Source organism: Anabrus simplex, chromosome 4 (genome assembly GCF_040414725.1).
Source record: "Anabrus simplex isolate iqAnaSimp1 chromosome 4, ASM4041472v1, whole genome shotgun sequence".
Taxonomy (NCBI): domain Eukaryota; kingdom Metazoa; phylum Arthropoda; class Insecta; order Orthoptera; family Tettigoniidae; genus Anabrus; species Anabrus simplex.
This window is the reverse complement of record NC_090268.1, coordinates 340,579,333-340,604,207: the sequence shown is the minus strand read 5'-3', so window position 1 is coordinate 340,604,207 and position 24,875 is coordinate 340,579,333. Positions and strand designations below refer to the sequence as shown.

General features: G+C 37.5%; 1 protein-coding gene across 1 annotated transcript in view; it reads right to left on the bottom strand.

Annotated features, from left to right (window-relative positions):
• Positions 1 to 24,875, bottom strand: part of Ns4 (Nucleostemin 4) — a 129,709-nt gene that overhangs the window by 34,265 nt on the left and 70,569 nt on the right. Inside the window, exon 6 of the mRNA XM_067146531.2 lies at positions 694 to 789. Coding sequence (XP_067002632.2) covers positions 694 to 789 — 96 coding nt within the window. The remainder of the gene's footprint in view (positions 1 to 693; positions 790 to 24,875) is intronic.

Below are 24,875 nucleotides of genomic sequence, written 5' to 3'. Positions count from 1 at the left end.
AGTTTCTTCTGAAGTCAATACATACTCTCCATCAAGTCATACATAAAAAGTTACAAAAACAAAATGATGATAAGTCAGCTTCAAAAGAGGGAACAATAGAAAAGGAGACGAGAACAAACATGGAAACACAGAAGGACATTCATTCATATCCTGCCGTCTTTGAATAGATAGCTCCCTCATCATCAAACTCAGTTCTACATCAATTTCTTCTCAGCCTCAGATGAGCTCGTTTCCGCTTCCCAGTTTAACCAGGAGGGTGGACTTCAACAATCAGCGAAGGTCCATCTTGACAGATGTTCAGACATGATATGGGAAGAGTAGGGTAAGAAGAAAGCTGGCTGAACGCAGGAAAAAAGAAGAGACAAAAAGAAAAAGATGAACACAGGTGGCAACAAACTGTATGCCTTAGTTTGACACTTGTTACTTCCTTTCCATTACTTATATCGACCCACTGGGTTCCTTTTCTCCTTTGGTGTTTGTCCTGTATTGCTAGTCTTTTATCACATAACATATTAGGGCAATCACCGAGTGAAATTTTAACTTCCTACATTATTCAGAGATCCAGTGATGTCTCTGAAAGATACTTGACTTATATACATACATATTAATGTTTTTTTCTTGTTAAGGCTAAAACTTAATAGGAATAACCAGCTTTTAACTGGTAACAATCCATGATGAAAATAAAATATTTACCCTTGTCTTCAACAATAGCTTGGCAAGCTTCAAACAGTTTTTGAGCTCCTTCAGCAGACATTCGTAATCGTCCCTTTCTTCGTCGTATCTTCAGGCCTAAATGCAGAAGAAAAAGAAAAGTTGATACACCATGTCCAGAACCACAGTTACTTTCAATACAAAGTAGAATGGACAAGACTTCACATATTCAGTTTGCTGATAACCATCCTGATGAATGACTGTAAATGACTGAAATGAAACTTAAAAATTACGTCACTTGAACCATTACAAGAAATGAATTTCATTTTAGGCCCTTATTGTCAACAGTACAATCTTAAAAATCCTTAATAAAAAATTCCACCTTTACAATACCAATAGTTATTTATTATTCAAGACAACATAAATATGTTGATTCAGGACATGTTTTGTCCACATTATGGACATCCTCAGCTGATAAGCAAAGGACAAGTTAAAATACAACAAGGATATTATTAACTCATTTAAAAAAATCAAAATATGATTCGGTTGGCAAATACGTCAGAATAAAACGAGACATTTTTTAAAGAGAATGTCAAGTGAGAATGTTTAAAACTGTAAAAGTGATGATGTGCACCACTTCTTGAGCCAGAAGTTGTTGGCTTGATTATTGTTAGCCCACACAAATTTTTTTTTTTTGAAAATATGGCTGTTGGATGGACTCTTTGATGTGTTGTACTTGAAAATCGGTACAATTCTTTGTAATTAGTCTTGTTACAAGATGATTTGTAGGAGGAACTTTTGTTTAAAAAACACAGACTGGAACCCAAGTTGTGCCGATAGAAGAAAGACAGGCGTATTTGCCGGTTTTTATGAGGTTCAACTTCACCCATGTGCTAAGGATCTTAAAGATTATGACTTAAACCCTGTTCTTCATGCAGTGAATTTATACTATTTCCTTTACAATAAAGAATGCTTTTGAATGATATTTATAAATTCCATATCTATCTATATATATATAAAATAACATGTTCTGACTGACTGACTGACTGACTGACTGACTGACTGATTCATCATCGCCGAGCCAAAACTACAGGACATAAAGAAATGAAATTTTGAGGATACATTTATATTATAATGTAGGTGCTCGCTAAGAGAGGATTTTTGGATATTCCGTCACTAAGGGGGTGAAAAGGGGGGTGAATTTTTAAAATGAGTGTATCTATATCTCAAAACTTTAAAAGTTTACGGATTTAAAAATTGGTATTTAGAATCTCCTTTAAAAATAAAGAAACATGTATTTTTTTTGTTTATGGAAAATCCCAATAGGAGGGCTGAGAAAGGGTGAAAAATGGGTTGAATGCCTTTAATGAGGATACTTATATCTCAGAAACCGAATAAATTACAGACCTGAAAATTGGTATTTGGTATCTCCTTTAAATATAAAGACGCACGTACTTTTTGTTTTTGGAAAATTCAAATAATGGGGGTAAAAAGGGGGGTGAATTTTTAAAATGAGTGTATCTATATCTCAAATCTTTAACAGTTTACAGATGTAAAACTCTGTATTTAGAATCTCCTTTCAAAATAAAGAAATACTTATTTTTTTGTTTTCGGAAAATCCCAATAGGAGGGGTGAAAAAGGATGAAAAATCGGTTGAATGCCTTTAATGAGGATTCTTATATCTCAGAAACTGAAGATATTACAGACCTGAAAATTGGTATTTGGGATCTCCTTTAAAAATAAAGAAATACATATTTTTTGTTTTTGGAAAATCCAAATAATGGGGGTTAAACAGGAGTGACAAATTGGGGTGAATTTTTAGAAAGACTATATCAACAGTATATCTCAGAAACGTAAAATGTTAGAGATGTAAAAATTAGTATTTTGAATCTCCTGTAAAAGTAAAGAAACATAGGTGATTTGTTTTTGGAAACTCCACTTAAGGGGAACTAAAAAGGGGGTGAAATATTAAAATGAGCATTTCTACAGTATATCTCAAATACTTTACATGATACAGAAGTGAAAAATGGTATTTTTATCTCTATTAAAATAAAGAAGCATGTATTTTTTGTTTTCAGTAAAACCACTTGGGTGGGGGGTAAAAGTGACTGAAAATGGGGTTGAATTATTTTAATTAGGCTACTGATATCTCAAAAACTGAAGATGTTACAGACGTGAAAATTGGTATTTGGATCTCCTTTAAAAGTGAAGAAAAACGCGTTTTGGAGGGGGGGGGGGGAATCATCTTGGGGGCGGGGGTGAAAAGGAGCTGAATTCCTTTCATGAGGACACATCTCAAAAACTGAAGAAGTTCGTGTCGTAATAATTGGTATTTAGAAGATCCTTTACTATTAGAGAAACAGGTATTTTTTGTCGGAAAATTCACTTGGGGGGGGGGGGGGGTGTGAAAGGAAGTGAAAAAAAAGTTGATTCTTTTTATAGGGATACTTATATCTCAAAACTGAGGGTAACAGACGTGAACATTGGTATTTGGATCTCCTTTAAACATAAAGAAACACACCTTCCTTTTTGGGGGTGCGGGGTAAATCAACGGCGGTGGGGTGAAAAAGGAGTTGAGACTAATTGATTTTGCTGTTCATAATGTACTTATTCTAATCATAAACCGATCATTTTTAATTTTTCCCGAGTTTGTTTTCCAGAGCCATCTTTTCCTTTGGAGAATTTAGTTAGATCACAGTAGATTCTCCTGGCATATAAATAAAAAATTAAACACACTTGAAATAAATGATTGGAATGATGCAATTGTTCACCTCTATAATAAGGTTAATAATGCATGGAAGTAAATCATTCATATCGCCAGAAATCCCGCGCACTTGCCAACGTGCGACAATGATGCTGGTCACATTATCAGCAATGACAATGGCAAGAGATGTAATTTACCGCCAAGTAGCGGTCTTGCACCTTGCTTCGGGGTCCAGGACATCAATAATAATACTAATAATAATAATAATAATTTTTAAAATCTAAATTCAACTAATGTCACCCACCCTACTATAATAATGTTCCGGACCGTCGTCAAAATGTGTGCACTCACGCTGGAAACAGGTCCTGGCCGGATAATGACCACAAATGCAGTCCGGCCTTGGGTTCAGTACCACCAAGGCACCCAAGAAAACACCACGCTGGATCTCCCAAGGATTTCATCCATATTAGAAATGCTTATAGGAAAAGATGGGAAAGATTGGGGACCCAACTGACCGGGCGGAATACCTGGAGCTAGCCCAGGAAGTACTAAATCGATTGCTGGAAAGATAGAATGACAAATGGGAGGAGCTTTCCCGTTAGACTGCGAATTTTGGTGGATTATATATAAAATGTTAAGCATTCAATTATAAATTACAGCATAATACCGTAGCGAAGCACGGATATCTTGCTAGTATATAATAAAGTACAAGAAAAAGAATCAAGGAAAAGAAGGCAGCAGGAAAAGAATGGAAAATAACTTCGATCAAAGAAAGTAGGCAGAAATATATAGATGCAAAGAAAATGACCAAAGTTGTGAAGAAGAGAAAATTGGACACTGTGCACACAGAAACCAGAAGATGATGTACACAGCGGAAAGAAACTACTGAACAGAATCCTAAGAAAACAAGAAAAGGGAGAATGTAACCACCAGATTTGGGAGATATGAAGATGAAGTATTAAAAGCAAAATTAGAAGAAATAAAGTACAGATAGCAAGGATATTTCCAGAAGCTACAGAAATGTCAGAGCTGACAAGAATCAAATAACAGGAAAGAAGACAAACAGAAGAATTGGGGGAAAAAATTACAACGCAAGAAGTTGAAACGGCAGTTCAGAACATGAAAATGGGGAATTTATACAGTGCAGATGTTAAAGGCAGCTAGAGCAGTAGGTTTGCAATGGACTTATTCTATGCTCAGAACCGTATGGAAAGCAAAGTAGGTCCCGGAAGTCTTACAGGAATTAGACAAAAGTGTACGATAATTTCGGTGGTGGTGGGGGGGGGGGGGGGGGAGGGAGCAGGGACTATGAAAATACATACGTTTGTCAGCTTTTTCGTTATTAACTGGTTTGCAAAATCCAAATGAGCTTTCATTTCTTGGCACCTTCCATATATGTTTTTATTCTGGCTAAACATAGACAAGTCTGCCATCTTTTTTTCTTCTTTTGTTGTTGATATTGATATCTCTTGGAAAAACATTATGATCACTTTTGAGACAAGTCTAACAAATGCAAATTCTAATAGTAATAAATTATGAAGAATAAAATGGATGTACATTTACCTTCACAATTTCCTTCATTAGGAAATTCACACCATTTTACATTATACATTGCCTAAAATGCCTGTATAAAAACCTTTATGTTCATAACCTCAGAGTCTGGTAGGAAGTTTTCCGAATGCACATCAAAACCAGTCCGAGTCGGGGTGATGAAACGTTGATCATCTGCATAACTTACGGTGAAAACCATGCATTGCGAACCTAGTCACAGTGTACCGCAACTCGTAATTTTCTCATTTCCGGTCTTGAGAGAACATCGCATCAGTGGTAAAGAAGTCGTCCCAGATTTCCACTCTCTTTGCCAATAAATCTTGTAGGGCATTAATGTAGCTGGAAGTGGCTGTTCCTCTATGTAGTATGATTTCCTGGCTAGCACGTGTACAAGATAGGATGGCATGAATTTTGACAAGCAAAGGGCCTTTTTGAGAAAAGTTGATTTTACACTTTTGATATCAATTGTTTCTTTGTGAGATAATTCCAAACATTTTCTAGAGCATATGTAACGACTGGTGATACCATCACAGCTTAATAGCTGTTTCACGGGATAATTTGCTGAGCTGGTTTATGTCATTCATTGATTGTACTGCTGCATTTACCTTGCTTTTCACTTGTAGGGTAAATACGTTGCCCTGGCTTTGGAATGTTACGCCTAGGTATTTAAACTTGATCACTGTAGATACCTGATGTGACATGTATAGAAAGACTGCTTGCTCTCCACCTCTTCTAAAGGATATTGACACAGTCTTTCCCTCGTTTAGGAGGAGTTTATTTCTTTCCATCCAACCTGTCAGTTGACTGAAGGTTGTTTGAAGCGTTTCCTGCGACGTTGACGTTAACACCATTATCACCTTAGATGTACAGTTGCAGTTTATCTGGATTTTCCGACTATACGGACTGAATAACATCTGCTGTGGCCATTATGAATAAAAGGGGACTCAAAGGGTCACCCTGCAGGACTCCAATATTCTGTCTTATAGGTTTCAAGTGAGAAAGACCATCACTGATTTCAATAAAATTGTCGTTTAGAATATTCCTAATGATCCTGCATAGAAAATTCTGATCACCAACCAAAGTTTCCAATTTCTCTATGATTATATTTCTATTGATAGTATCAAATGCTTTTGTGAAATCAATGAAAATGGCATGTAGTTTTCCTTTGGGCCTTGACAGGGCTGTCTCTTTATTTTCCTGAAGACACTGAAACTGTTCTTCCGGAAGATTTTTTTTTTTTTGCTCGTGGCTTTACATTGCACCAACACTGATTGGTCTTATGGCGACGATGGGATAGGAAAGGCCTAGGAGTTGGAAGGAAGATCAAAGGCGGGCATTTATACGAATGGAGGCACATGCTTCCCCTAGTGCACCGTCACTGCATTGTCCTACATAAGAGGCTTGTAGTGGTGTCTCAGTGGCGCACTAGCTGCCAGCGCTTTGGAAAGGTGTAGCAATTCAACTGATGAGCCCACTGCTACACTGGGGCAAAACGCTGGTAATTTCACGATTGAAAAAGACTAAAGAGCTTAAATGTTTTTAATATTCTTTATTGTTCACTGGGAAGTTGGTATTATATTCTCATATTTGTAAAAACTAAATCCATGGAGCTGGTACCATTGTAGTTAACATGTCTTCATTTTACTATCGTTAAGTAATGATAATCCCTCATTCTGTAAATAGTCCAAAACTGTGGTTGATTCGTGGTCTGGAATGCCGATACGACAGTTTAGATCTCCCACTAAGATTACTGTGACGTCATTACGAATTTTATTTGAACATACAGTAGATTGATCACATTAATAATAAACTGTGTTATATTGTAATCTTGAAAGTATGCACAGACAAATGAGAATTGCTTCGTTTTTACTAATAATATATCCGATGAATTGTGTATCACTCCAAAGGGGGATAGATTTGCTTTAAGTAAGCATGAGATGCCACCCTTTGGTCTACCAAGTGGACCTTGTTCTATGTAGGAGCATGTGGTGTAGAATCCATCAATATTCCAGTCTGTCGTTAAGAATGTTTCAGTTAAAATTATTATATCAAAGGACTTAAACATATTTGCTGGCATTAAAGTGAGAGCGTTCTTCAGGCCTTCGATGTTCCATAATAGCAGCTTTAAGCAACTGTCCTGACTATTTTCCTAGGCCTGATTAATAGCTACACAGGTCGACAGCTTTGGGTTCAATCCCAGTCTTCCGAAAAACATAGCAACGAGTTTTCAATCCCTGTGGCCAGAACTCTTCTTGGTGGGCCAATTCGTGGTATTTGAATAGCAATCCTAACCTAAAGGCTTTATTGTTTCCTTTCACTTGGAGCTCCTCACATTCCATCTCTCTTTTAATACAGTTTCTCCTAAGGAACTCAATAATGATTTCAGCTGTTGCGCTATTCTGCAGTCTTTTTACATAAATCCAGGCTTTACCTTCAGCTGCTCTCAATTCCCCATTTGCTTCTTGTCTTATACCTATTTACCTGCCTATTTTTTCGTTTGCGTTCTTGTGTATACCATACCTCTGGCTGTATGTGACTATCTCTCTCTCTTTTATGATAAATCAGCATATTGAGTTATTGTATTGCAAGGTTCTGTTCCTTTTCTTCTTTTGGCAATTGGATTTGTGGCTGAGGATGGTACTGTGAATTTCCTTGGGCTGGTCTCGAATGGCTGTCGGGCTCGGAGGTATGCCTTTCTTTTCAAGTTTTATGTCTGTTAGAGTTTCTACGTTGTTTAACAACAATTCCTGGAATGCCTCAAGCTGGTTCTTGATTTGCATGTTTGATTCCTCCGTCTCTCTTGTGACTGCTGACATTTCATCCATCTTTTGTTTTGTAGTCTGATGTGGTGGTGGTGGTGATTATTGTTTTAAGAGGAAGTACAACTAGGCAACCATCCTCTATATAACACTAATCAGGGATAAAAAATGGAAGGGGTCCGACCCTTCGAAAAATGAAGGTATCGGCCAAAGAAAGACAAGGGCCACGAAGGGCGTGAAAATGAAAGACTCCCTAGCCCTCGCAAACCTAATAGCGTCGGGGTCGGATAAGAACAAGAGTTGACCAAGAGAGGTCCGATAGGATAGATGAAAGTGAGGAGACTGGCACAAGTAAGTGGAAGCAATGCTAGTACTCAGCTGAGGGCCCCGTGGTCGCCAACCCACTCTCCAAAGTTCAGAGCCCCTGGGGCCCCTTTTAGTCGCCTAGATTGTGTGTGCTTCGTTTTAAGAAGTCAAATTCCCCTTTGGTAATGCCCGCACATTCCTTATGGAACCTGTACCGGGTGGTACATCTCTACGCCGCACGTTTAAATTTTGCACCAATTAGAACCCCTCTACTGGAGAAACACTGAACTTGGAACTAGACCAACTTAAATTTTTCCTCAGAAGATGTCACTACCGTAAATTTTGTGATTATGAAGTTGTCAGTACTGTGTGGTTTTCAACTTGTTTTGTTTTCCATTGATCAAGAAGTGTGGACATTCTCTCATAGATGTCTCGGCTAAAAAACTATGATCATGCACCCTGGTGCGAAGTGAAGGAACTTTATTCAAAGAAATTTTGTACTCATAAGTTTTTTTCTTTACTAAATTTCATTCATTTGTTTGTGGGTTGGCAATGTTTATCTTTTCTTTCCGCCAGTTTTGAATTTAGCCAATCCCGAATTTCTGTAAATAATTTCCCACCAATCATGTATTTCTTCTTCGACTTGGAGTGTACCTTCAAGATTGACCAATAAAGTAAGAGGGTGTGGCTTGATTATTCATGAAAGGTCTCGAACTTCCCCCGAGGGTTTATAAACTGCTGATTTTCACGTCTCGTGGCCACATGATTAACATCTAACCTAGTGTATGGACGTGTAGCAGGAGGCGGGAGGTGCCTCTTTCATCAGGCAGCAGGTCTTAGGTAAGGTAATGGCCATGTAACATATTATTTCTTGCTAGCTCAGCAGTTTAACCCGCGGGAAAGGTCCGAAACTTTAATATGTAACCTACCTTTCTGTAATGTAAATTTCTGTCGGCTTATGTAAATATCTTTAATTGTAATAATAATGTTATTTGTTTTACGTCCCACTAACTACTTTTTAAGGTCTTCGGAGACGCTCTTTAATTGTAAATCAGGGATAGAGAGTGCTTTACCCTCTCGAGCTCCCCTTCATTTTGGTTTGAGGTGACTACGTTTTGGTAACCGATTTTCTTCTCTTCCTTAATGTTTTAAAATTTCTTTCTTATACGGGTCACCTCCATAGTTTGGGAATAGCCCCTGTTTCATTGGCCTAGTGCCTTTTAGGTTTCAAGAAGCTACATAGAGGAGTGCAAATATCCGCCTCCTTCCTTTTTTGTTTGGGCCATTTATTTAACGGTTATTTCTTTTACTCGAAGGCCCTGTAGGTTGGGTACGAGATACCCCTGTTTCAATTTGTAAGCTGGGCCATGGAAGGCCAGAAAGTGTAAGACATTTTTGATGTTGCCTTGACTAGGCTTGGAAAACTGAGAGCGGGTCTGCTCTTTTCTAGTATTGTAAAAGTGCCTCTAATAATAATAATAATAATGCTATTTGCTTTACGTCCCACTAACTACTTTTACGGTCTTCGGGGACGCCGAGGTGCCGGAATTTAGTCCCGCAGGAGTTCTTTTACGTGCCAGTAAATCTACCGACCCGAGGCTGTCGTATTTGAACACCTTCAAATACCACCGGACTGAGCAGGATCGAACCTGCCAAGTTGGGGTTAGAAGGCCAGCACCTTAACCGCCTGAGCCACTCAGCCCGGCAAAAGTGCCTCTAGGAGGCTTGACCTTGTAATTCACAGAGCTAGTGCTCCACGTATGAAGGGGTTTTCTACCCTTGAAAGTATTGTGCTTGGTATATTCGAGCTAGAAGCTCAAGGAAATTGTAAAGCGAGGGGTGTAAGGCCCAGAATTGTTCTGAATCTTGGCTTTTCCTGGTCTTGTACCTGATTGTCGGTTATTTGTCGACTCATTATTTGTTAAATTTTAAAATTCTATGTGAAAATTGTTAAGTTTTGTTATTTTCAAAAATATAACCTTTAATGAAACTTTAATTCATATCTCGGCTTTGTAGTTGGACCCACTCACCCCGGCACCTTCTTTCACCTCTGCTGATCCACCAAATCACGGTAACAGAACCAATTCTGGCATTCTCCTTCACAGCCTACAGCATCTTCAGCAGTTATTGGATTTGTGCATTTGCCGCAGTTTATTTGCGCGCTGGTCTCGGTAGAATTAGAAGATGATGGTGAGATATCCACTTTTATTTATTGTTTTGCTGACATCAATTGCCCGTGTTTTATAGGGCGAAAAATTCGTAGATACCCTATCCTATGACCTTAGTAGCCATGAATTTCTATTGACTCTCAATACGAATATGTGACTTACGAAAATTAACGGTGTGTGAAAAGGAAACTTTATTTGTGTAATGTGAGGAACTTACTCACTTCCAAGCAAAGATATATTTATAGACTTACGGTTTTCCTGATAACTGTGACTTGACTGTAATGTTGCGGAGCACATTTATCAACTAAATATTCACCGCCATCTTGTTATGTTTAATATTATAAAGCTGGGAAAGCATCAATACTTACTGACAGATAAGGTAAGTCACACACCTAATACATCTATTGAAGTATTCATTACATGATCTTTTTTTGTTTACAAATTAATTTCAATTTAATTGTTATTACACATTATTAACATAACAAATGGTAATATGTGAAATTAATTTCATTATGGTCCGTATAGACAATTATCACTTCAATACTGTAAATTATATGTTATAATTATTTATTTAATCATATATTAGCAGAGGTGCCAACGTTTGAAGTGGCTTTTCAGTAATCCACACCTCCCCTCAGAAAATTTTTGAGTCATATCCAAATCATCCTCATCCCTTCTCGATAAAGACACCCCCTTTGCCCTTTCCGACAGCAATCCATTCTGAAGTATATCGTACTACACACTAACATTTGCACATTACCATTCAGTTGTACCATAAATCATTCTTTATGGTTTATTTTTGCACCCAGCAGCTGCTTTTCAATGTGACTTTCCTTGAAGCATCCTTCCCCCTGTGATGAATTTTTCACCTTCTGAACAATATGCGATTCCAGTGTAGACATGCTTAATGTAGGCTGTTTTTTTCCTATGAACACTAAAAACTCTTTCTGTGGGAGAGATACTATCAGGTACACTTAATACAGTACTAACACAACATTACATTTTACAGTGGAGAAGAGCAGAGTAGAGTTCCTTCATTCACAATGAATAACATAATGCTCATGAGTAGTAAAAGGAAGTGATGATTGAAGTATCGTTGCCAACTCAAAAGCATTGAAACGAGGAGGATTGAGCCGTAATACATAAAATAATTCATTTTTCCTTCTTTATTTTTTTCCGGAGAATATTTTCGATAATGTCGCTTTTCCGTAATAAATGATTTCCTCTTTTACCATAACACCGTAACTGTGAGGAGAAACCCGTAATAATTGTGGCTAATCCGTAATAGTTAGCACCTCTGTATTAGTGATTAGTTTCAACCATTCCACTGGGGCATCGTCAGCCTCAATCACAATTGGAAAATGATGATGCATGTTGTTTAAAGGGGCCTAACATCTAGGTCATCGGCCCCTAATGGCACGAATTGAGATGAAATGTAATGACAATTAAAAGTCCAAAATCCTCCACTGACCAGAATTCAGAACGTTAAGACGAAGAATGAATGGATGGATATGAACAATCAGTGGATCTGACTCGTAATGCCTCACATTCACAGAAACTGACGTAAAACAATAGTATTACTGACCAAGGGACTGCTTCTATAGCACAATACTGAATCGATGATGCTTGTAGTCTAAAGGGGTTCAAAATCCAAGTCACTGGCCCCTCATAATTGTACTTATCACTAGGAAAGTAGAACCATGCTATTTGTCATGTTGCGGTACTAATCAAAAGTAGCGTAGACTCACGGTATTCCGCACATGATGGTACTACTCACAGGTAATGAAAATCGCACATGTAACGCAGACCTATGGTGTTTCGCACACTGCGGCACCATTTACAGGCAACGCAAACCTATAGTAACCACAGGGACTCATACTATCCTGTGGTGTTCCTGACATAGTGGGTACTAATCATAGCCAAGCCAGAACCATGGTGTCGCTCAAATAGTGGTCCTAATCACATGTACTGTAAAAGCCGACAGCGCACTCTATTGCTACTAATCACAAACTTATGTTGTACCTAACACTGTGGTACTACGTGCAAGTAAAAGTGACCCATGGTGTTCCCCGCATGGTGGTACTAATTACAAGTAGTCTCATGGTTCTAATTCGATCATCCCTTGCTCGCCCCTTTTAGTCACCTCTTATGACAGGCAGGGGATACCGTGGGTGTATTCTTCGTCTGCGTCCCCCACCCACAGGGGGTAGAGAGAAAGGAAAAAAGAAGAAAAGAGAGTGGATCGGTCACTTCGAAGAATGAAGTAATGGACAAAGAAAGGCAAGGGCCACGAAGGGCGTGAAAATGAAAGACTCTGTAGGCCTCGAATGCTCTAATACCGTTGGGGTAAGAAAAGAACAAGAGTTGACCAAGGGAGGTTGGACAGGATAGATGAAAGTGAGGAGCCTGGCACAAGTGGAAGCAAAGCCCGGGCTCAGCTAACGGCCCCGTGGTCGCCAAACCACGCTCCCAAGTGGAGAGTCCCAGGGACCCCTTTTAGTCACCTCTTACGACAGGCAGGGGATACCGTGGGTGTATTCTTCGTCTGCATCCCCCACCCACAGGGGGTACATTTGGATAAGACGTTATATGCAACTTTAACACTAGAACGGCCGAACATTCCTCATACCTATAAAGGCCGCAGGCGGTCATTTTGACCGCTGCCGCTTACTGACATATACCTAGGATCCAGGATCTGAGAAACATGCGAATGTTCAATTATTTATTTTAAAACAACATAGTTAACCATTAGGATGTATTGTATACAGGTCAATCCATTGTTATTAATAATTGTTCATATTATCTCACTTCTGATAGTTAACAATGAAATATTTCGGCGGACTTGCTATTGAATGCCTTTGTGAAATATTATGATTAAAATAACGGTCTCTATTTGTTTACAAGCCTATTTAGGCACTTGACAAGCAATTCATGCAAGTTATTACCTTACACGAACATTTGCCACAGACTACTTTGTTGCACGAAGAACATGTGTCAGAGGTTTTGTTCTGTTTACAATTGGAGTTCACTTGACATTGTCGTCGCTTTCGACTGGCATACTGAACCTGAATCTGAGGCTCAGGCTGAAGTATAGGGAGTTCAATCAACCGGGATCTTGTCTTCACAAAATCAGATCTTAGTTCTTGTATTACTTCAAGAATATAATCATGTCGAGAGATTCTCTGTCCCGTAACTTCCTTGTAGACTATCCATGAATTTATTGCTGCTAGATCAAGTACGTTGTAATATACATGTACAGGCCACCTTCGGCATCCAGCTCTAGTGGAGTATTTACGCGCCATTTGATCAACTACATCCACACCATACTTAGTTTCGTTATAAAATTCAGTAGTACTAGGAAGCTTCTTGTTATCTTCACTGACTTGAACGCTTGGATGTAGAGTGCTTAGCAGAAGCACATTCTTGTTCACTTTTCCTTGATATACTGTGAGAGTGGTGTGATCTTCCTTCTGAAGTACGACAGTCTCGTACAGATTCATACGTAGTGCTTTGATTGACACCGGGATTTCCTTCCTCACTCGATTGATTGTTCCAACAATACTAGTTTTCTTCTCTTTCAGTCTCTCAGCCAACTTTACCGATGTAAAGAAGTTATCAGTGGTCACGTTACGTCCTTTCGTGAGGTATGGGTCCATAAGTTTCATGACAACATTTTCAGGCAGTGACTCATTGGCGGGTCGCATTTCGTCTTTCCCAAGATAAGGAAACCCATTGCACACATACTTAGAATCAACGTCTACCAGTAGCCAGAATTTTATGCCAAATTTATCTGGCTTGTTGGCCATATACTGCGTGAACCTGCACCGAGCTTTGCTGGGGAAGAGTTGTTCATCAGCTGTGACATTCGCTCCTGGTTTATAGCATGCATAACAATTCTCAATAAATCTATTCCAAATAGCCGAAGCCAAAGCAAATTTATCTGTCTGCAAACGAGTGGATCTAGTTTTACGGAGATCAAAGCGCAAATACCTTAGAATTTCTTTGAACCTGTTTCTTGCCATAGTGTTAGTGAAAACAGGGGGACCCCATAAAGAAGACCACATATGATCTACAGCTAGACTAGTAAGTTTATAAGCTCCACGGGCGTATAACAAAGCAATAAAAGCATCTAATTCTTCCAAAGAAATAGACCAATCATTATCCGTTGTCTGTCTACGAGCTTCGGTCTCTGTACACATCTTTATATGCTTCAACATGGATGCGTCAATGAATAAACGCCAGGCACTAACCTTGCTATTAATCTCTACGTTACGCTTAGCATGAGAAGTAGGCCCTGCTGCCTCTTTCAGTACATTCTGAGCAGCCATCCTTCCAGGGGGGTTCCCACTACTGTCGACAACAGTCCAAATAGTTGTTCCATCATTACCACATAACTGATCCCCTGGTGCAAATGAAGAAGACTTTACCAGTTCATGACCTCTCCCACCTCGTTCCCTTCCTCTTCGAACAGGTTGCCTGCTGCTAAGAGATCGTCCTCTGCTGCAAGATTGATCACGGCTGGTTGAAGGAGTAACTGCGTCTATCGTAGGTGCGAAGTCCACTGTGTGCATATTTTCATCAGGCGAATCACCATCACTATCCGACATATTATCACACTGTTGAGTTATAAAATCCTCATCGTCACTCATTGCGTCTATATCTGATAATGTATCTTCGTCACCTGATTCGTCTTCTCCTAGCTTGTCAAGTTCTGCTAATAATTGAACAGGAGTAAGTTTTTGCCGCCGAGCCATTATTACGCACTATACGACACAAGGGACAGGCACTAACTCGTCCACTTGCAACCACTGCTGAAGGCATACTATTTAGTTACATCATACGCCCATATAGCGCCACTTGTAAATATATCACAGGAAGCAAGCAGTGAGCAGAATAGAGCTCACCGTATCAAGGAAGTGAAGCGGTCAAAATGACCGCTTATGGCCTTCCTAGGTATAAGGGACAATATCGGTGTTCCCTTATTATCTACGGATGTAATTTTTGGCGTGAATGTACATAACCCTAAAATATTAAAAGTCACAAAAGAACAACCTCGTGCGTAAAAAATTACGAGCGTGGAAATACCTTGAAATTCGCTAACGGTCAAAATGACCGCTCTGGCCGTTCTAGTGTTAAGAATTTAATGTCTATTCCAATTTTTGTGATCTTAGTTTTTAGGCTAATAAACAGAATAATGACTAATCACACAGTTATATACACTAGTTCATCAGCTCTAATACAAACCTGTTCTTGCTCAGAACCTCCTCACAGTGCACATTAGTACAGTAATATACACTTATTTAATACACATTGCATGTTTTATTGAAATAACACCATTAGTAATAATGTACAGTACTGTCAATTTACTTCTTCCAGTAATCCAGAATTGTATGTTGGGCACAGCTATCCTTGGTAGAAGGCTTCTCAAATTATGGGCACGGCAAATAATGTTGAACAATTCAGCGTCGTTTTTCGTTAGCGAAATAGACAATGTTCTTTATGGCTGATAGGGCATATCGGTAAGACGTCATGTTACATAAACCATCTTCTCCATAGTCTTTGTTCTTGTCTTCATTGCCATCAATGTCTGTTTCCTTTTCTTGGAGGTGATGGGTGACAGAATCTTCTATGTTTCCTAATGCTGCCTATGTCTCGACTTCTAGATCAACGACCATTATCTTCTGCACTGACACTACCATAACTACACTGTTTGAGAGTTTGTTGTAGCAATCAGTATCTCGGCCATACTAGATCCAATTGGAACACATGTACTGAAAAGGATCAGGAAGGAAATTTACATTTCTTCCGTTTTAGTCGCAAAATTTCCTTCTGTTTCCACAACAGAGAGGTTCCACTAATTACAGGTAAACTTGTATGAATATTAAACCATAATTCACAGGACCAGGAAAATTTTCCGATATGGACAGTTTTCCGGCTTATACAGTTCTGCTAAAGACAGCGGTTTATGTACATAGATCTGCAATTCTCGAACAAAAAACACCAAATGTCCAAAATAAAGTTGTCTTACATAAGTAAAAATTTTCCATTTTACAAAAAATGTCAAATTTTTATTAAGAAATGATAACTTCAAATCAATTTTTAGTTTTAAATCAACATTTATTGATATAAATACTTTTACACCTAGTTTATTGCAGACAGGACTAATGTTATTTTATTTTACAGGCCAGTCAAGTAAAACCAATACTCAAGTTCAACATCTGAAATCAGCATTACTGAGACTAATGCACCTTCAAAAGAAACAAATACAGTAAAACCTTGTTAAGACGTTTCTTCGGGGGATAACAAAAAAGAACGTGTTAAGCGAGAAAACATACTACTAAATATACAAATAAAAACTATCCAACATAGATATGGAAAGATGAGATATGATTTTTTCCGACATGAGGGAATTTAAAGTCAAATAAATATGAAAGTTCATTTGTTCCACCTTTTCAATACATGAAAGGAATTTTAAAAAAGAATTAAAACTGTAGGGACATGTTTCGCCCTTCAATCAAGAGCATCATCAGCCTATATCTCAAACTGAAAGGTAAATAATCAGGTACCTGATTGCAATTAAATTAAATATAAATGTGAAGATGATGTTACAAATGGTGAGCGAAATGGTTGACAATAGTTTAAAAATTAAAATATGGATAGTCGTAAAATTTATACACCCTCCGGAACGTCCTTGTTTAAATATAGCAAATAGGACTTCTCGAGGACTACAATTTTATTTCTTCACATAATATTATAAACCTCACTTAAAATGGACCACAGAAGCATCTCTACGCTGTAAAAAAATCTTAAGAATTGGATCTGAACTCCACTCTGATTTATTCCCGACGTTCGAAATATTTAACACTGATAAATTTTCTCTACTACTCTTCTTGTTTCAACATAGCAATTTACTGTAGACCTCACTTAAAGTGAGCAATGTATTAATGCACCATTTGGAATTGTCAGCTACATTTTATTCATTAATGTGTTAATCAATATGTTTAGGATCTATTAGTTTTCTATTACGCCCTCAACCTCCACAGGACACCTATTTGCTATATTTAAACAAGGACTTTCAGGAGGGTGTATAAATTTTACGACTATCCATATTTTAATTTTTAAACTATTGTCAACCATTTCGCTTACCATTTGTAACATCATTTTCACATTTATATTTAATTTAATTACAATCAGGTACCTGATTATTTACCTTTCAGTTTGAGATATATGCTGATGATGCTCTTGATTGAAGAGCGAAACATGTCCCTACAGTTTTAATTCTTTTTTTAAAATTCTTTTTATGTATTGAAAAGATGGAACAAATAAACTTTCATATTTATTTGACTTTATTGTACATTTCAATACGGACCAAAATATGAGAATCATAACATGTAATGAGGGAATTTTACGTTGTTATCTGCGGGAACAGTGAAAACTATATCTGCCCTTTCTAAAGACGAGAGGAAAGTATTAAAAGGTGTGAAAAACACAAGAGAACAAATATGAAAACCTTTTCCAAAGGGGCTTATAAAATAAGTGCACTGAAAGGTGTGAAAAACACCAAGCAACAAATATGAAAACAAGTGCAGTATGGCCAATAAAAATATCAAAGTATTATTGCACATCACACTCTTTCTAAAACAAATATTAGTAGAAGCTTTTTATTATGGAGCAGTGAGTTATTAAACATTATTTTTTGGTCACACTCTTACGCAATAAATTGGTTGTTATGCTCAACCATGTGCGACTGGGAAGAATGATTTTGGCCGCCATTTCGAATAAACTTCAACCAACTTGAGAGATTGAGTCGAAACTCAAAGGTGCGAGTTCGACATTCGCGACCTCTGTACGCTTTAAGATGCAGATGCTAGTCCATTTTCTGAGAGATTTTAAATTTATCTGCATTGGTAAGGAATTTCACGACTTTTTTCCGTATCCATAACTAGGCTATCACAAGACAAATATGCACCACGCTGGTGAATTAAAAAAAATTAGGTCTCTAATCCAGATATAGGCTACTGTATCACGCGACAAATATTTGCTACACTTCACTGTACCACTCAACACAAAATACATTTATAACTTCTGAATGGAACGTGAAATACAAGCATCAATATGCTCATTGTGTTATTCAGCAATCTTGGTGCTAACCATCAATGAAAACTGAACAGTCTCGAGGCAATGGCTTGCTCCCCGAAGGAATTTAAGGCCCTTTTCCGTAATCACACAACTGTGGCGACGGCTCTCACCGAGTTGGAAATCACATTTCTTTCACAAGGGATGACAACATTTTCAGGGGCAGGAAAAATGTGATCGTAATAAGCGGTAATAGTGAAAATTCATGATCAATTGTCAATACGGACCATAATGAAATTCATAACTTATGAAAATTTGTGACGCGATAAGAGAGGTATTTTTACATAGATTTAATACAAGTAGAAACGGTGACTTCAAATTTGCGACATATTAAGCGGGAAAAACTTGTCAATGAGGAACGCACTAATGAGGTTTCACTGTATTCCAACCAGGAGTTTAAACGTTTTGGACGAAGGAAAGGATAGCGGAAAAAATAACAGTGTGTAAAACTCCCACCCAAATCTCTGAACGAGTAAAGAGTTAGACCAAGGAACTTGATGAAGCTCGTAAAAAACTAATTACTCTAGAGAGGCCAGGAATGTGCAAATAAGAGTAGAGCTGCCATGAAAAGAAAAATCCAACAAATAATACAAGACAATCCATATGCTGAAAAGATTCTCAAACCTGATAACACTGTGAAGCACTGTATTGAACTTATAAAATGATGAGATAGCCACATGTAAAAAAGTACAAAATGCCTGGTTTAGGTCAGAGATGTAGTGGTATTCACGTTTCTGAGAACAGATGAGTCACGTTTGGAAGAACTTGGCAGAAAGTGAAGAGAAGGAGGAGAATCACAAACTCTCTTCATTTGTTTGTCATCAGGTCTACTGCGTCCTTTGGGAATAGAAAAAAAAAAAAAAAAAATTGGCAGAAATATTTGGAGTACACACTACCACTTCATCCTTAAAAAATGAAAGAAGTGGATCCCACTGATCTAATAATCTGTCTAAACACTTGGCAAGGGATAACCATCCTGTGCACACATGCTTCAACAACTTCTTCGTTTCTTTTCCATGCATACTTTGAAATTTCTGAAAACATTCTTTTCTTTTAGCATTCTTCTCAAGTAACAGAAAATATCAACAAGAATATCACAGATTCAAACTGGTAAAGTTTTAGCAGCTTTTTCAGCAGCTAAGTTCATTCAATGGCAGCTGCAACCAATACCAAAGCATTATGATGAGCTTCTTTCAAAAATGTTAGAACTCCATTTTTCTATCCAATCATACCAGGAGCATTGTCAGAACAGAATGCCAGACAGTTCTTAATTGGTACTTTATTTAATTCCAACTGTGACAATAGTAGCTTTCCTATGTTGCACCCTGTCGAATTCACGATAAAACAGTACTTATAAATACGTTCTCGAGCAGCATAATAAAAAGTTATCACTATGAGATACAACTTGGAATTGATAACATCCATCTGTCGACAAAGAAAACAAACTATTCCGTAAACGAGTAACAATGTCCTGTGTTGCAGAACATCCCATTTCGTTTATGACACACGTTGCTTTTGTGCGACCACAACCATAATTTTTTTTGCAATTTCCAACGTAGAAAACATCTTGCTGAACAAAGCTCCTGCAAGATCAGCTGCACTCAATTGAATGTTGTGTTCCACTGAAAAAGAAGTAAACAAACACTCTGCTTATATTACATCTTAAACATTATCTCTAGCTTTGCCAAAGAAACCTGTTTATTTTCTGATTTTCTTCCTTAGATTTCAAATTACCAAGATTATTAACACACTTTACATGATTGGTCGGGTTGTTTTGCCACCATCATCAATGTCCCACTCCAGTCCCCCGGGTGTGGTTAACAAGCCTCCTCCACTCCTTTCTGTCCCTCCACTTTTCCTGCTCCATTAATTCCGCCACATCCAATCCAGCTTCTCTAATGTCCTTCCAAATCTGATCCACCCACCTTCTTCTCGGTCTTCCACCTGGTCTCTTTCCCTTAACTTCTCTTTCTGATTCCCTTCTTGCTACCCGTTCTTTTCCCATTCTTTTTACATGTCCGAACCATCTCAGTCTTGTGTTCTGTACTAAGGGTTCTATATTTAGCTCTTCTCCGATTTTAATATTTTGTATTTTATCTCTTCTTGTCTTTTTAACCGATGTTCTTAAAAATTTCATTTCTACTGCTTGGATCTTACTCTCTTATTAGTTGGCAGCGTTTCTAGCCTGTATTGGTATGAAATACTGTTTATATAATGTTAATTTCATTCTCTTGGGTACTCTGTCATCCCATAAAAGCTCTCTGACTTGATGATAAAATGCTATACCTTTACTTAGTCTGTTATTAATTTCAGGGTTGATTTCATTACTTCCATTAATAATGCTACCCAGATATGTAAACTGTTCTACATTCTCTAACTGTTCTCCATCTATGTTCACTTGGCTTCTCTTTTTCTCTTTTCCACAATGCATGACTACAGTTTTTTTACTAATTACCATTCCAAACTCCTACAGACTAACATTCCAAATGGCCAGTCTCCTTTGTGCTTCCTTTTCTCCCTTTCCTCAAATCACCACATCATCTGCAAATACCAAAGCATTCACTTCATCACTACTATTATTCTGTTTTACACGTTTTATGATTTCATCCATCAATATAATAAACAATAATGGCGACAGTGCACTTCCTTGCTTGAGACTTTTTTTGTATAAAATGTTTCCGAGTCACCACTTCCCACTTGTACACTGCTTTTACTCTCATGATACAACATTTTTATCTTGTTAATTAATGATTTTGGTACATTCCTTTTCAATACGCATTCCCATACATGTTTTCTCGTAACTGTATCATAAGCTTTTTCAAATCAAAAATATGAAGATGATTTCCTTGTTCCTTTCCAGATATTTTTCAATTATCGTTCGCACTGTAAATATCAAGTCTATTGCTGATCTATTTGGTCTAAAGCCACTCTGTTCTTTCTCTAACTGGGTTTCTATTATATCCCTCAGTCTTTTGTCTATGACTTTCTCCATTATTATTATTATTATTATTATTATTATTATTATTATTATTATTATTATTATTATTAGCCCATGTGATAATAGGGTTACACCTCTATAATTTTCACATTTTACTATTTCCTTTTTTGAACAATGGTACAATGCTTCATTGTTGCCAATCTTTAGGTATCCTTTCATCCTTCCATATGGCATTGAGGGCTCTGTAGTATAGCCACTGTAGTCCAATGCTTCCTGCTGCCTTAATTGTATCAGCATTAAATTAGTCTTTTCCACTTGCTTTACCTTTGGTCATTGCTTTCACTGCCCTTTAAAGTTCCAACCATGTTATCGGGTTCTCTTCTTTTTCTCCATCTATTATTTCCATTTTCTTATCTCCTTCTTCCTCCAAGCAGTCATCCTCATTATGAAGTTTTTCAAAATATTTTGCCATCACCTTCTGAAGAGCCTTTTTGTAATGTACTATGGATCCATTTTCTCTCTCTAATGTCTTGAATTTTTCTTGATTTATTATTTTCAATTTTATTACTCTGTATAATAGTTTCTGATTTCCTCAACTATCTTGCTCAATTTTGTTCTTAAACTCTCCCCAACATTTCTTCTTTTCTTCCTTGATACTCCTCTTTACTTGTAGTTTCAATATTTTGTATTCCACATGTAATCTTTCTATCTTATTCTCATCCCTCTGATATGTTTTTTGCTTTTCCTTATCCATTTCTTTCTTCACCTTGTTCCTTACTTTTATTTCTTTATTTTGTCTGTCCACCACCGTGTCTCCTTTCCCTTAACCTTTGCTTTTGTTTTCGCGCATATCTCAATTGCTGCTTCCACAAATGTCTGTCTGAAATTGTCCCTCTCTTCTTCTCCACTTCGTATTTCTGTGTTAGGCAACTTCCTTTTTACACAATCTTGGAATGCCATTCTTTTATCCTCCTCCTTCAACTCCCAAATTCTGACCTTTGGTTTCTTCTTCAGTACAATTTTAAGGGTTTTTACTTGTTTTAATTCCACAATTAATAATCTATGATCACCATGTGCTATGTTAATATCATAAGAGCACATGGTACAAAAGGTAAAATTGTCACCTTTTCTCGATTTCAGTATACATGGGAAAATCAGACACCTGATGTTTTTTCATAGATTTACTCATGATTACTGATAAACAATGATCATAAGGCTTATTTTTAAGCAACAAACACAATTCATGTTACTCCACAACTACATAACCCCAGCTTTGCCGTATGCGGCAATAAAAATGAAGCAAATTAAGTGACGAACATAATTCACTTTTTTTTTTTTTGTAACTACATGACCTATACTTTGTAATTAATAGTGAAGAACAAAAGAACTATTTTTTTAAATACAGGACGGTAAAGGTTATTACTGAACGAATCAATGCAAATAACAAGCGAACAATTATCCTATAGTCAGTCTCTTTCAACACAAACAAATCGATATTGATAGACTGGGATACAGGACGCATTTTGTATTCCCAGTCGAAGACTGTAACGATTGCATGAATAAAAATTAGAGTGATGTATCGAATATTCGCTGATCACACAGCATATATCGGCGGCTTGCAGAAGATTGTTCTGGCACAAACTTTAAGAAGATCTTTGTACGTAAAATATTATAGTTCATCCATAAAACACACCGTCTTTCCATAAATTTGACGGACAAACCATAAAAGTTGTATGGACGTATAACTGGCTAAGCGAAGTCCAGAGCTCCAATGAGATAAAGCGCTTTGTAGTGTAAAATTTGTTTGCTGGATAACATATTGTGGAGCAAATAATTACTGCACTGTTTGTGCTGCTGGGGTTGACCCCAAGATAACGTTCACCTGTATTGATGCTGGTTTTGAACTTGAACATGGCACGATGTTTGAAGAGAAGTCTCATAAATGTTCAAATTTTGTGTTATTTTAGTTTTGCCCTCTAAATTTTAAGAATAAAGGGGAAAATTATGCAAGTAAATACAATATTTGTTTACTTCAAGAAGGTATACGACTCAATTGACAGGCTAACTTTATTCAAGGCCCTAGAGGAGTTAGGGATTGATAGGAAGACAAGAGTGATAACAAACCCTGATGGATACCATCTTGAAAGTCAAGTTCTTCGGAGAAATCTCTAGTCCTTTTGAAATAAAGACAAGAGTCTGACTAGGAGATGGCCTATCACCGATCCTCTTCAACACTGTTCTGGAGAAAATCATGAGAACCTGGGAGAAAACTTTAGAAATGGAGGGAATAAAGGGAGCAAAGGACAGAACCCAAAAGTTAAATCTTTACCATCTTAGCCAATAACAGAGAAGATTATAAAAAACCTGCTGGATAGTCCTCATGAAATCGCTGAGAAAACCAGTCTTAAATTCTCCTGTGAGAAGACAGAGTACATTGAATACAGACACTAAAGAGAGAGAGGCATGGAAGTTCAAACATCTGGGGGAATGAATACAACCAAATGGGCTGGATAAAAAGGCAAATAAGGTAAGAGCTAGAAAAATGGCTCAGAGTGCCTGAAACTGAATAAGAAAGGAGAACTGTGGGAAATAAAAAATAATTAAGAAAAAAGGAAAGGAAAATCTTGAGAAATATTCTAGGAGCACTGAGAGATACTGATAGTGATAGGATATGGAAGAAAAGAAAGAACAAGGTCCTTTACAAACACATTAAAAATACATCAGTCTCAATGCAGAAATGAAGGTTGAAAATAATAACACAGTCTAATATATACAGTCGCGAAGCTCTAATAAGAGGAAGGTTCATCCACTTGACAGCTGGAGCAACATTAGCACCTCTAGCGGCGAGGTAGAGGCAACTTGCTAGCAGACAACAGAGAACGAATTACCACCACAGTCTAAAATGGTCATAACTTCTGAACCATTCATGCAAATAATGTCCGGACAAGGTTATTGTAATCCTTATGAAATAGTGGAGGATATCAAACAATTTATTTTGATGGGGAGTTCGAGGATAATATCGAAATATTTATTTAATCCTAAGGAGTTATGTTTTTTCACCGCGGACTATAACATCGAAATAAATTGTTTTACCTCCTTCACTATTTCATAAGGATTACAATAACCTTGTCAGGACATTGTTTGCATGAATGGTTCAGAAGTTATGACCATTTTAGACTGTAGTGGTAATTCGTTCCCTGTTGTCTGCTAGCAAGTTGCCTCTACCTCGCCGCTTGGAGCGCTGTAGTCGCCTCAGATGAAAAATATCATCAGAGCTTGGGGACTATATATATTAGACTGTGATAATAATAACAACAATTATTATTATTATTATTATTATTATTATTATTATTTTGAGTGGGCCGACTAAGGACCACAACATCAAATATTTTTGCATAGAGCAAGCCTTGATAGTTGCCCAGTAATCTGTCCAGTTTGTCCTGGAACATCTTTCATCTCAGAATCCTTTCAAGAGGCGATTGGTCTCTGATGTCACTTCCCGTTACTTCCAGCTCCTGCAGATCTTTAAAGCCCTTCCATTAACCATGGTGTCCTCACTCTTCCTGTTTTTTCAGTAGGTGAGAACCTAGTTGGTCAGCCTGGAGGAGTAATGTACATCCTCAAGATATGTCTGAAGGTTAGACGTCTCTTCCTAATCATA